Source organism: Tachyglossus aculeatus, chromosome 16 (genome assembly GCF_015852505.1).
Source record: "Tachyglossus aculeatus isolate mTacAcu1 chromosome 16, mTacAcu1.pri, whole genome shotgun sequence".
Lineage (NCBI taxonomy): Eukaryota > Metazoa > Chordata > Mammalia > Monotremata > Tachyglossidae > Tachyglossus > Tachyglossus aculeatus.
This window is the reverse complement of record NC_052081.1, coordinates 43,220,122-43,234,092: the sequence shown is the minus strand read 5'-3', so window position 1 is coordinate 43,234,092 and position 13,971 is coordinate 43,220,122. Positions and strand designations below refer to the sequence as shown.

Sequence of the window (13,971 nt, the reverse complement as noted above, 5' to 3'; positions counted from 1 at the left end):
GACAGACATCAAAACAAGTAAACAGGCATCAATATAAATAAATAGAATTATAGACATATATACAAGTCAAAACAAGTAAACAGGCATTAATATAAATAGAACTATAGATATGTGCATATACACCCAAATGCTGTGGCGGGGAGGGAGAGTAGAGCAAAGAGAGGGAGTCAGGATGACGTGAAGGGAAGGGGGAGATGAGGAAAAGGGGGGCTTAGTCTGGGCCTGCTCTCCTTACCTTTTAGATTCCAAGCCCCATGTGGGACAGGGGCTCTAAGCTGACCTGTCTTCTCAACCATGCCACCCCTGTGCTGTCTGCCACTGGAGAGCACTAATCACTAGACCCTTTATGCTTCCCCTCTGCTCCCCAAGGATCACCTTCCTAATCTCCCCCTCTTCCTGCACAAACCCACACACTCAACTCTACCTTCCCTCGCTTCACCATCCCTCCATCAGCCTCACACCACCAACCTTCAGCTCTGGCCATCTCCTCAGATTACTTCCTCTGCTCCAGCACTCCTGCCGCAGACCCTAAACTCTTCCAGACCTTAAACTCTCCCTTGAATCCCCCAATACCCCCATGTCCCTCCTCTTGCCCCTGATGGGCTTGCCAACATATTTGCTGTCCAAATGGAGACCATCAGGTAATGATAATAATAATTATGGTATCTTTTAAGCACTTACTATGTGCCAAGCACCGTTCTAAGTGCTGGGGTAGATACAAGGTAATCAGGTTGTCCCAAGTGGGGCTCACAGTCTTAATCCCTATTTTACAGATGAGGTAACTGAGGCACAGAGAAGCTAAGTAACTTGCCCAAAGTCACACAGCTGGTCAGGTGTGAGCTCCCTGGTCTTCCCTCACCTCCCACCCACCCCAACCTCCACTCACTCCTTCTACATCATCTCTCACGAAGAAATCTCCAGTCTTCTTTCCAAATCAATCGTCTCTACCTGTGACTCCTATTCCTTCCCTTTCCCCTTCCAAAATCACTTGGGCAGAAGAAACTCCTGACCACTGAGCTTTAGGGTCCTCAATCAGCTCTCTCCCTCTTAGATCTCTACTCTCTTCTCCCACCGCACCCCAGATCACAATCTTCATTCCTCTCCAGCTCATCCTGTCCCTCGTCAGTGAGAACTGAGTCCTCTCGAATTCATTAAGCAGGGGAGAGTCACTCTTTTACACAGAAGACTTCATAAATGATTCATAGGAAGAAATAAGGTGCTTTCTTTGTGCACCTGCTAAATGGACTTACAAAGAATTAATGTGTTGCCCTTTCAATATGTTTTCATAAAACACCCATTAACATGCTGTAAACCGAGATCAAAATAACGCAATTAGCTGTGGTGGAATGACGGGGGCCAGTGGGCCACATGATTGGCCGCTCACCCCGATTCTGCCCAGGAGCTCGGGACCACTACCCTGACTCTGTCCCCGGCTCATTGGGGAGGGTGGGGGTGGTGGGGGTGGGGCTGGTACTGACCCAAACTGCCTGGGCAGCCATCGTTGCTTCCCCCAATGCTGGCCCCTGAACATGAGCTTCCCTGCCAGTGGGGAGGGGGGAGGAAGACCCAGAGCTGGGGGGCCCCAGTCTGCTTCATCTGCTCTGCATACAAACCCTTCTGGAGAGTGCCTACTGGAAAGTGCTCTCAGGACTGGGGACCAGGAGACGGGTTCTAGCCCCAGCTCTGCCCCTAGCCTGCTGTGTGACCTTGGGCAAGTCACTGTACCTGACCATCCCTCAGTTTCCTCATCTGTAAAATGGGGATGAGATGCTGCTCTCTCCCCCCATTGGACTGTGAGTCCCACGTGCAACAGGGGCTGTGTCTGACCTGCTTATCTTGCTTCAACACCAGCGCTCAGCACATAGTGAGTGTTTACTAAATGCCCACACCATTGTCATTTGTGGCCTTTCCTCTTCCAGCCCTCTGTCGATGAGGAGAACCAGTCTGCACCCACCTTGGGAAAATCCCTTCAAGGCCTTGAAGTCAGTTACCAAGTCACCTTCGGCCTTTTCGTCTCCCTGATGAACAACTCCAAGTCCCTAAGCCTTCCTCAACAGATTGAAAGTTCACAGAGGGTAGCCCAATATAACGATAATGGTGGTATTTGTTAAGTACCTACTAGGTGCCAAGCATTGCACTAAACGCTAGGGAAAACGCAAGATCATGATGATGATGGTATTTATTAAGCACTTACTATGTACCAGTCACTGTACTAAACTCTGGGGTGGATACAAGGAAATTGGGCTGGACTCAGTCCCTGACCCACATGGGGCTCACGATCAATCCCCATTTTACAGATGAAGCAACTGAGGCAAAAATAAATTAAGTCACTTGCCCAAGGTCACACAGCAGACAAGTGGGATTAGAACCAGGTCCTTCCAATTACCAGGCCTGTGCTTTACCCACTGGGCCAAGCTGCTTCTCACAAGATAATCTCTCCCGGCGCTCTGTAGACTCACCGGGCACTCAGGAAAACCCAGGGGTGGCTGGACCAATATCAAACTGGACGGGCACCCTCCTGGAGAGCCACGGGCCCCACCCTTGCCAGCCGTACCTGCACAGACAGGGAGTGGCTTGTCCCAGGCTCTGCGCTCTCCAGTCAGGCAGACCAGCTCCCTGCTCCCGCGCAGGCTGTATCCGGGGTCGCAGCTGAAAGATACCGAGCTTCCGGCCAAGTGACCTCCATCATGGACCTTGTAGCCAAACTGAGGGATGCCGGGGTCCTCACACTTGATGAGTTCGAAACCTGCGAGGGGGCGGAGCAGGAAGAAACTACTGGCGGGACACTGTCACTTCTGGCAAAGCTTCTGGGAGCCCTCTGCTCCTTCAAAGCTGATTGCAATTTGGCCGAGGGATAGCAGACACCTGGGTGCCCGTTACAGATGAGGAGTGACCTTCTCCCTGGTGCAGGGAGTGACCTTCTCCACCTCACCTGTCAGCTCTCTTCAACTGCTCCCTGGCTTGCGTTCCTCAGGTCTCCCATGCTCATCCGCCTCTGTCCCTTCGGTCATGCCATTCTCTCTGCCTGGAAATCCCTCCCTGACATCAGACAGACTCCTGTGCTCCCCAAATCCAGATCTCTCCTAGAAGCCAACCTCCTACAGGGATTCTTCCACAATTAATTGACTTAGGTATCGAATTCTTATCCTCAGCACGTATGTACACATCAGCACTGTTTACTTGTTTACTTTGTATAATCTCCTCTCCTGCATTCTTTCCCAGCCCTTCTTACAGTGCTCTCCATGCAGTGAGTAGTTAATATGACTACAGAAACTACCAGGCTGCTCCCCCTGATACTCCTACTACCATGGATGTCCCGGCAGCCCCAGTGGCCAGAGGCCGTTGAGGACACTCACTGACAAACTGCAGCTGGAAGCCCTGGCTGGTGTTGTCGGTGTCAGTGATGAAGTCGAGCCACAGACTGCTGGAGGTGCTGTTCAATGTGAGACCCAGCAGCTCCGAGCCAGTGAATATCCCCAGGAGGCGTGCTGAATTGTTGCTCCCGTCGTACACCTGGATGGGGAGCAGGGATGGTGGTTGAGTGGCGACAACCGGGTCACCTGGGGTAGGGGCTGTGGGTCCAGTCCATTCTCCAATTCTCCACCCCCCAGGGTGATGGCTCCTAACAGGGCAGCCCCGGGGCCACCAGCCAAGTGAGCTCCCAGGCCCTCCCCACCACTGGCCGCACCCAGATCCACTTTGTGCTGCTTCGGACTCTTTTGGGGAGTACCATTGGCAGATACAGTAGTGCAGAGAGGCAGAGAGACAGAAAAAGACTGAGATAAGGGACACAGAGAGAGTCAGGGAGAGACAGACATAGAGACAAGGAGAAACAGAGACACACAGAGAGACAGGGAGAGACAGAGACTCTCAGAGACACAGAGAGACAGAGATACAGGGAAACAGAAAGAGATGGGGGAAATAGGGAGAGAGAGAGACAGCGATACAGGGACACAGAGAGATGGGAAAGAAGCATAGAGACAAGGAGAAACAGAGAGGGACAGGAATACAGAGATACAGGGACAAAAGAGACACAAAGAGCGAGGCAGAGCTACATGGAAACAGAGAAGGGCAGTGAGAGAGACAAAGATATATAGAAACAGAGAGAGGTAGGGGGAGAGAGACTGAGAGAGAGACAGAGGCCCCTCATCCCCACTCCCCATTCCTTCCCGCACCGAGCTCAGGCCCCCATGCTGTCAGGAGAAGGGTCCAGAGTCCTGGGTTCCAGGTCCCTCACAGCCTCCGGCCTTGGAGTTGTACTTTTGAAGCACTTAATACAGTGCTCTGCACACTTGCTGTGATGTGCCCAGGCCAATCGGCCAGCACTCAGCCCCGGATCGGGCCCTGGGGCCTGTAATGACTGGGTGCCCAAACCCACGTGCCCCCTCATGCCCTCGCCCCCACCTGTGGCTCCACCCAGGGCCCAAATCACCACACTTTGGCCCGCCAACCAGGGAGTGCCCTGGGCTCTACCTTCAGGACGTCACCCTGTTGGAGGTGGAAAGTCTTGGCAGTCAGTCGGATGCCCTTCCCAGGCTGGGTCTGGATGGAGTAGATGCACTCGTGGCCATTGTTGTAGTTGGCTGGGAAGTTGGGGGACAACAGGACCCCGTGGGTGCCGCTCACGGATGAGCCACAGTCAGCTGAGAGGAGACAGAGAGCAGCGGCGGAGGCGGATTACCGGCCACCCGGCCCGCTGGGGAGGGGCCGGGGAGGACCTCTGCTGCAACATCCACAGGCATCACCCAGTTCTGTCTCCCTCCCTCCCTCTCTCCTTCTTCCCCCTGGCAGGAACCGGTGTAAGGATGCCTGATAGGGGGAGTGTGTGGGTGGGCAGAGGTGTGAGTGCGATCATAGTAATTGTGGCATAAATTAAGCCCTTATAATGGGCCAAGCACTGCATTGAGAAAAGCAGTGTGGGCTACTAGAAAGAGAATAGGGCTGGGAATCAGAGGAGCTGAGTTTTAATTCCGGCTCTGCCACTTGTCTGCTTCAGAGGAGCAGCGTGGCTCAGTGGCAAGAGCCCGGGCTTTGGAGTCAGAGGTCATGGGTTCAAATCCCGGCCCTACCAATTGTCAGTTGTGTGACTTTGGGCAAGTCACTTTGCTTCTCTGTGCCTCAGTGACCTCATCTGTCAAATGGGGATTAAAACTGTGAGCCCACCATGGGACAACCTGATCACTTTGTAACCTCCCCAGTGCTTAGAACAGTGCTTTGCACATAGTAAGCACTTAATAAATGTCATTATTAGAGAAGCAGCGTGGCTCAGTGGAAAGAGCCCGGGCTTTGGAATCAGAGGTCATGAGTTCGAATCCTGGCTCCACCACAAATCTGCTGTGTGACCTTGGGCAAGTCACTTAACTTCTCTGAGCCTCAGTTACCTCATCTGTAAAAATGGGGATTAAGACTGTGAGCCCCACGTGGGACAACTTGATCACATTGTATCCCCCCAGCGCTTAGAACAGTGCTTTGCACATAGTAAGCGCTTAACAAATGCCATTATTATTATTATTATTATTATTATGTGGCCTTGGGCAAGTCACTTCACTTTTCTGGGCCTCAGTTCCCTCATCTGAAAAAGGGGGATTCAATTACCAGCTCTCCCTCTCAGACTGTGAGCCCCATGCACGACAGGAACTGTGTCTGACCTGATTATCTAGAATCTTCCTTAGTGCTTAGAACAGTGCTTGACACTTAATAGGCACCTAACAAATACCACAATTATTATTTACTATTTATTATTACTAAGCACTGAGAGATACACTATAATCAGGTCGGACGCAGACAGTGGAGGGAGAACATGTATTCAATCCAAATCAGGCAATCGATAGTACTTATTGAGGGCTGTGTGCAGAGCACTGCACTAAGTGCCTGGAAGAGTACAATACAATAGAGTTGGTAGACATGATCCCTGTCCAAAGGAGCTTACAGATTATGCAGGGAATGTGTCTGTTGATTATTATATTGTACTCTCCCAAGTGCTTAGTACAGTGCTTTGCACACAATAAACTTTCAATATGATCAGATTAATAAATGAATGAAACTGAGGCACCAGGAAGTTAAGTGACTTTGTAGAGTAGTTGACATAGAGTGCTGAACAAATACCATTATTAATTGTAGTATTCAACCAGTCAATGGTATTTATTGAGCACTTACTATGCACAGACCAAATTATTTTTCCAATGAGTCTGCTGGCTGGGTTTTCTCTTTTCTCTCATGTAGATGTATACACAACATCTGCCCCAATACATTCTGTAGAGTGGATCTGTTCCCACAAGGCGCTTGAGTGGGCAGAAGGGCTCAGAATCACTGCGAAAAAAACTCAGACCCTTCCCATCAGGGAGACTAGAGGACTGTGTTTGGTTTCTGGAGGGGTTGCGTTTTGATTTGTTTGCTGGCTGGATGTGAGGTTCCCCACTGTTCCCTCCAAAGACTTCTCAGCTGGGAGAAGATCTGAGCAACTTATCCTTTTATAGGAGAGGAAACAGGCCACCCAGAGCTGGTTTGTCAAAAACCATTTCTCCCCCTGTGAATGACACCCAAGCTCAGGCAGCCCAGAAAAGCTGGGAAAAAACATGCCCTTGTTTTATGATTTGGGACCCGTTAGCATCCAGCGCTTAGAACAGTGCTTTGCACATAGTAAACACTTAATAAATGCCATCATCATTATTATTATAATACCCCCCAACTTTCTGTTCCCAACAGCGGGCTTGTCGTCCCCGGCCATTCACCTCCTCCGGGCTCCCCTTGGAGGGGTAGCTGGGGTTCACCATGTTTTCCATCCTTGAGCAAATACTTTCAGGCAGCAGATGGCCAGAAGGGCCCTGGGCCACTTGGATTGGAGGGGAAAGGAGGTAAAGGGGCATGGGAAAGCGGCAAAGGGGTGAGGGGAAAGGGAAAGGAGAGGCAGGGGGTGAAGCCAGCAGGAATCAATTACCCAGTGATCCACCCAGGGCAGCCAACTGTTGCTTATCAACTTCCTGGTATCAAGTGCTTCTCTTGCCCCAGAGAGCCCCACCCCAACCTGAAGAGGCACTCACTCACTTGGGGGCCAGGAAGCAGTCAGAAGGTTGCCCAACAGCCTAAGACCATTGGAGACACAGGTTCCCATTCTGAGAATGGCCCAAGGAGAGAAACTCCCAGGGCTGCCTCTCGCAGGAAACAACGGTTCCACAGCTTGGCTCACTATCTCCCTGCAGGTTGGTGCTACCAACCTCCCAGGAGCCCCTGAGCCTGACCCTGCCCAGGCCCAGCCCAGCCCCTGATCTAACCCCCAGCCTTCATCGATGGCTTTCATCTCCCTGGGCCATGAGGTCCCATGTCCTGGGGACCCTGAAGGTGATAAAGTGAGATACCCTGACCCCAGTATCTCATTTGGTGCTTGCCCTCAAGGCCCTTTAATCCATGGGGCAGAACCTGGGGTAGGGAGAGGGGTGAGAGGGAGGAGAGTAATTGGAAGAGGGCGATGGGGCTGGGGCCGGGGTGGAGAGGGAGGTTGCTTTTCCCGCCACTATTAAAAGTTATTAACCAAGCAAAATGAAAGCACATGACCACCTACCAACACACCTTGGCAGATTCGAACTCCACACCCGCCGCCTCCCTCCCAGGCACGTGATGCGAGCCACCCCTTCCAGCCGGTAGCCAGGGAAGCAGGAGAATGTGAGGACGTCGCCTACGCCAAAATGAAGGCCCTTCCGGATGCTGTAGGCCGGCACCTCGGGCTCCTCGCAGGGCTCTAGGTCATACTCTGGGAGACCCATGGACAGAGACCAGCAAGGAGACAGGCAAAGAGAGATGGAGAGAGTGAGAGGAGACAGAGAGAGGAAGAGAGTGAGAGGACAGGAGGGAGAGAGAAGGAAAGAAACAAAGAGAAGCCAAGAAGGAAGAAGAGATGGGAGGAGGGAGGGAAGGAGAGACAGAAACAGAGAGAGAGAAGAAAAGAGAGGGAGAGAAAGAGTGAAAGGGAGAGAGAGGAGGGCAAAGGGAGAAAGAGAGAGACACAGAGATAGAGCAAGAGCACAGGGGGCAGGGAGAAATAGAGAAACAAAGAGACCGAGAAAGGGTATGAGTAAGACAAGTTGAAGATATTGTGGCTAAGCAAAATATGGGGAACTTGAGGGGGAACTTGGGGGCTGCAAGGCCCAACTCTAACCCACTTGCTGGCTCAGGGTCCCCAAGACAACAAGGTCAACCCTTCCAGCTTCAAGGCAGTGTTTCCTAGTCAGAAAAGCCCGGGAATGGGAATCAGGAGACCCAGGTCTAATCACAGCCATGTCCTTAGGTGGCTTGCTGGATGATCTTGGGCAGTTTCTTCATGCGGCCCACAGCCTCCTAGTCCCAGCCTGAAGACCCGGAACACTGGCTCCAACAGCAGAACAAGGGACGGTTACTCCAAAGACATACAACTGTCTGGGCATGGTGTGACAGGACATCGACACAATGCAGTTGTGTGTGCACCTGGGCTGCGTCAGACCCATGTGAGGAGGAGGAGGAGGAATAGTAGCCATAGTAGTGTGGTATCTATTAAGTGTCCGCCCAGTGCAGAGCATTGTACTAAGCATTTGGGAAGTACTAAATAAACAGCATATCCCCTGCCCACAAGGAGCTTCCACTATAATTTGGGGTAGTAAGTCTTCCTTACTGGGAAGGGGGGAAGGGGTTTCTTTCAAAACACAACCCATGGGGTCTGGAAGGATTTGATTATTCACTCAAAGGGAAGGGTATGGAGGATAGCAAAGAACAGAGTACCCAATCAAGTGTTGGGGGGTGGGCTTCTGGGATCTGCCTCATGGTTGGGGGGTAGCAGTCGTAAGCCTGGGAGTTGTGTACAGAGCCACTCTTTAGACCGTGGGTGTGACCTTGAGCATGGGATGTGGAGATGGTCAGAGGGAAGGCAGGCCTGGACAAGATAATTGGTGTGGGGGGGTGGGAGTTGCCATGGTGCCTGGTGACAATCATTGGAGATTGCTCTGGGCAAGTCCAGCTCTCCAGACAGGACATGAAGGCCAGATGGGCCTGGGCAGGGTTGGTGGTGCCAGTTTGAGAGTCAGGAGAGCTGCCTGCCCAGGAGGGCAGGGGCAGCCAACTGGACCGGGATTTTTTTTATGGTATTTGTTAAGCACTTACTAGGTGTCAAGTACTGTACTAAGTATTGGGGTAGATAAAGGATAATCAAGTTAGACATAGGCCATGTCCCACATGGGGCTCACAGTCTTTAATTTCCATTTTACAGTTGAGGGAACTGAGGCCTAGAGAAGTGAAATGACTTTTCCAAGGTCATGCAGCAGACAAGTGGAGGAGCTGAGATTAGAACCCAGGTACACTGTCTCTCAGGCCTGTGTTCTATCCACTAGACCAGCCTCCCCAGACAGTTCCTAGTTGTTTCTGAAAGGGCTCCTCTGTGTGCCAGGCTGGGGTGGGAACTCACTTCCCTCTCTGGGCTGGCAAGGGAGGGGTCGAAGCTGTAAGTCTAGCAGAGGAAGGCACAGATGGATCAGGCTTCACTTGGAGGGGTTAAGATCCCCCAATTCTGGCCCCTGGTGGTACTGGCCAAAGGTTTATAAATGTGCTTCTGGTGATACCTCATGTTTGGTAGGGAGGGATCCCAGAGGAAGACAGAGCCAGCAAAAGCTATGGGAAAAACCTTCAGAGTTCACCTAGTCTCCTCCACCCCGGGCTGAAGCTAATCAATGAATCAAGCAATCCATCAGTAGAATTGATTGAATATGTACCATGTACAGGGCACTATACTGAACACTTTAGAAGAGCACAAGAAAAAACAAAGATAAGAGTTTGTCCAGGTTAGGTAGGTGAGGCTCTGTCCAACATTAAAAGAATTCCCCAGGAATGAGATTCCCTTAATCCCCTCAGTTTCCAACCTACGGAAATTGCCCCTTATTTCTACCCTAATCCCCCTCGCCAAAGAATGGGAGGGGTTCTCCTGCTAGCACCCAGCTTTGCTAAGAGGAGGCTTCCTGGAAGTGAAAAACGACCACCTCAGGGGCTCTCAAGCAACACAAGGCAGCTCAGTCTAGTGGAATGAGCAAGAGCCTGGGAGTGAGAGGGCCTGGGAGTGAGAAGACCTGGGTTCAAATTCTGGATCTGCCTTTGACCTGCTGTGTGACCTTGGGTAAATCATGTCACTTCTTTGCCCCTCTGTAAAATGGGGACAGGAATCCTGTCCTCCCTACCTTTTAGGATGCCTGTCTCTTGTCTGCCTGGAGCACTGAGCACCTGGCTTGGTGTACAGTAAGCCTGTGGTGAATCCTGGGGTTAAGGTGCAGCCACGGCCTTTACCTGAGAAGGTGATGTTGAATCCCTCGTAGGACATGGAGAAGTCAGAGACGAAGCGGATCTGGGCGGTGAAGTTGCCGTAGAGGCCTGCGCTAACAGGGGCCGGGAGGCGGGAGCCAGTGAGCTGCTTCAGGGGCTGGGTGAAGCTGCCGTTCTCTGTGATGAGCAGGTAGTCATGGCCACTCTCCAGGTGAAAGGTGTGAAAAGTGAAGAAGACACCTGTGGCAGGGTGAGGGTTTGGGGAGGGGGTTGGGCAATGGGGGGAAAGACTATGACAGTGGCTCAGTGTCCACTAGGACACTGACCCCATTGACTTTCAGAACTGGAATCGATCAATCAGTGGTATTCATTGAGCACTCACTGTGTGCAGAGCACTGTACTAAGCACTTGGGAGAGTACAACACAACAGAGTTGGTAGACAAGATCCCTGCCCACAAGGAGCTTGCAGTATACAGAGAAGACTCAAGAGGTCACCTGTCCCAATCCCCTCCCTCCAGGCCTAAGTCCTTCAGGTCACCCAATGGCAATTCATTTGGAAAATATTTCTAGAGATGGAGATGGAGCTTATTCTACTCCCTTGATCATCTTTCCTTGTGCTCTGTCTTTGTCAGTCAGGAATTTATTCCATATATTTAAACCATCTTTCACTTGGCTGCAGTCAAAGCTTATCTCCTCTTATTCAGTTCTCTGATTCTTTTTTTTAAATGGTATTTGTTAAGTACTTACTGTGTGACAGGCATTGTACTAAGCATTGGGATAGATACAAGACAATCAGTTTGGGCATAGTCCCTGTCCCAAATGGGGCTCACAGTCTTGATTCATGCAGAACAGCTGATCATGGGGAATTGCTCCTCTCATAAACCCTTTCCAGGCATGAGGACTCAATAAATCTGTTCCTTAGCCTTCTTTTCCCAGGTTTCTGCAGGCAGGGCCAATAGCTAATATATTGGGGTTGCCACTTGTCTTCTGTGTGACCTTGGGCAAGTCACATATCTTCTATGCCTCAGCTACCTCACCTGTAAAATGGGGATTAAGACTGAGAGCCCCATGTGGGACTGTGTCCAGCCTGATTAGCTTGTATCTAACCCAGCACTTAGAACAGTGTCTGCCCCATAGTAAGCACTTAACAAATACCATAAAGAAAAGAAAGAAAAAAGGGGTCAGTGGTTCCAGTGGTCTATGGGAATGAACTGGGTCATAAGGAAGTGGGGGCACAATAGCCACTCTGAGTCTTGTTCAGTGGGGGGCAGCCCCCTTTGGGGCCCTCTGTATTAATTAATCAGTAATACAATCAATCCATCAATAGTACTGTCTATCTCCTGTGAACACAGCACCATCCTAAGTGATTAATGCAAGAGAGAAAAGCAGCATGGCCCTGTGGAAAAATCACAGGCCTGGGAGTCAAAGGACCTGGGTTCTAATCCTGGGTCTGTCAACTGCCTGCTGTGTGACCTTAGACAAGCCATTTAACTCCTCTGCCTTAGTTTCCTCATCTGAAAAATGGGGATGCAATTCCTGTTCCCTCTTAGAGGGTCTTAGATTTAGACCCCCTTCTTCTCAACATGCTATCCAACCTTGGCTTCACAGACTGTCCTCTCCTGGTTCTCCTCATCTCTCCAGCCATTCATTCTCAGTCTCTTTTGCGGGCTCCTCCTCCCCCTCCCATCCCCTTACTGTAGGGGTTCCTCAAGGGTCAGTTCTTGTTCCCCCTTCTGTTCTCTATCTACACTCACTACCTTGGTGAACTCATTCCCTCCCACGGCTTCAACTATCATCTCTACGCTGATGACACCAAAATCTACATCTCTGCCCCGGCTCTCTCTCCATCCCTCCAGGCTCACATCCCCTCCTGCCTTCAGGACATCTCAATCTGGATGTCTGCCCACCATCTAAAACTCAACATGTCCAAGACTGAACTCCTTATCTTCCCTCCCAAACCCTACTCTCTCCCTGACTTTCCCATCACTGTTGATGGCACTTCCATCCTTCCCATCTCACAAGCCCACAACCTTGGTGTCATCCTTGACTCCCCTCACATCCAATCCATCACCAAAACCTGCCGGTCTCACGTCCGCAACGTCGCCAAGATCTGCCCTTTCCTCTCCATCCAAACCGCTACCCTGCTCGTTCAATCCCTCATCCTATCCCGACTGGATTACTGCATCAGCCTCCTCTCTGATCTTCCATCCTCCTGTCTCTCCCCACTTCAATCCATACTTCACGTCGCTGCCCGGATCGTCTTTTGTGCAGAAATGCTCTGGGCATGTTACTCCCCTCCTCAAAAATCTCCAGTGGCTACCAATCAACCTACGCATCAGGCAAAAACTCCTCACTCTCGACTTCAAGGCTCTCCATCACCTCGCCCCCTCCTACCTCACCTCCCTTCTCTCCTTCTACAGCCCAGCCTGCACCCTCTGCTCTTCTGCTGCTAATCTCCTCACTGTGCCTTGTTCTCGCCTGTCCTGCCGTCGACCCCTGGCCTGGAATGCCCTCCCTCCGCACATCCGCCAAGCTAGCTCTCTTCCTCCCTTCAAAGCCCTACTGAGAGCTCACTTCTTCCAGGAGGCCTTCCCAGACTGAGCCCCCTCCTTTCTCTTCCCCTCCTCCCCCTCTCCCTCCCCCCCCACCTTACCTCCTTCCCCTCCCCACAGCACCTGTATATATGTATGTATGTTTGTATACTCCATTTATTTATTTGAACATATTTATTCTATTTATTTTATTTTGTTAATATGTTTTGTTTTGTTGTCTGTCTCCCCCTTCTAGACTGTGAGCCCGCTGTTGGGTAGGGACCGTCTCTTTATGTTGCCAACTTGTACTTCCCAAGTGCTTAGTACAGTGCTCTGCACACAGTAAGCACTCAATAAATACGATTGATTGATTGATTGATTAGACTGTGAGCCCTGTGTGGTACAGGGACTGTATTCACGTAATTATCTTGTATTTACCCCAGTGCTAACTACTGTGCTTGGCACATTTAACAAGCACCACATTTATTATTATGAGGACGTGGTCCTTGTGCTTTCTGCTAGGCCCCATCCTGCTTTGAAAGCTGGGAAAGTGTGCCCCTATCTCAGGAGCAGCTCATCAAGGAGGAATTCATATGTGGCCCAGATGGAAAATATTGCACTTCTCCCTAATTCCAAACCTACAGCAGCCCTTTAATTGCCACTGTATCCACCCAGTAAAAATGTGCACATATTGCCTGGATTTAGAAAAAATGTTCTGTTTGGCATGCATGTGCTTCAGAAATAGATTTTTTTAGAGGAACCTAATAGCCCATTAGCTTCTAATGTCAATTAGGGCTTTGGGCACTGAGAAAAGCTGTTTAAACTACAACTCGGTTATCTCTCTTGGAAAATGTTTTACTGCTCATATTAGTGCAGATACAGAATATTAAAAAAAATCCAGGAACAATTAGGGTTGGTGGCTACAGGGTCCAAGGATGCCTCAGTTTCTCGTTACCAGGACAGAAATGACATTCTTTGATTGGCCGCCAGCATCTTTACCATGTGACGGCTGACTAGCTAGAGGACTCACTTGCTTCTAGACAGCAGCAGTGTCCAGCCTGACCCTTCAGCAGCATAATCTAGCAGCAGACTCTGCTGTGTGACTATGAGCCCATCGCTTACCCTCTCTAAGCTTCGAACTCCCCATCTGTACCATGGGGAGAATAAT

At 50.7% G+C, this 13,971-nt stretch overlaps 1 protein-coding gene across 1 annotated transcript in view; it reads right to left on the bottom strand.

The window, feature by feature from the left end:
* CSMD2 (CUB and Sushi multiple domains 2) overlaps window positions 1-13,971 on the bottom strand; it is a 313,956-nt gene that overhangs the window by 94,106 nt on the left and 205,879 nt on the right. Inside the window, exons 24-28 of the mRNA XM_038758637.1 lie at window positions 10,297-10,512; window positions 7,559-7,747; window positions 4,474-4,643; window positions 3,357-3,513; window positions 2,555-2,746 (exon numbers count right to left, since the gene is read on the bottom strand). Of these exons, the coding sequence (XP_038614565.1) occupies window positions 2,555-2,746; window positions 3,357-3,513; window positions 4,474-4,643; window positions 7,559-7,747; window positions 10,297-10,512 (924 nt within the window). The remainder of the gene's footprint in view (window positions 1-2,554; window positions 2,747-3,356; window positions 3,514-4,473; window positions 4,644-7,558; window positions 7,748-10,296; window positions 10,513-13,971) is intronic.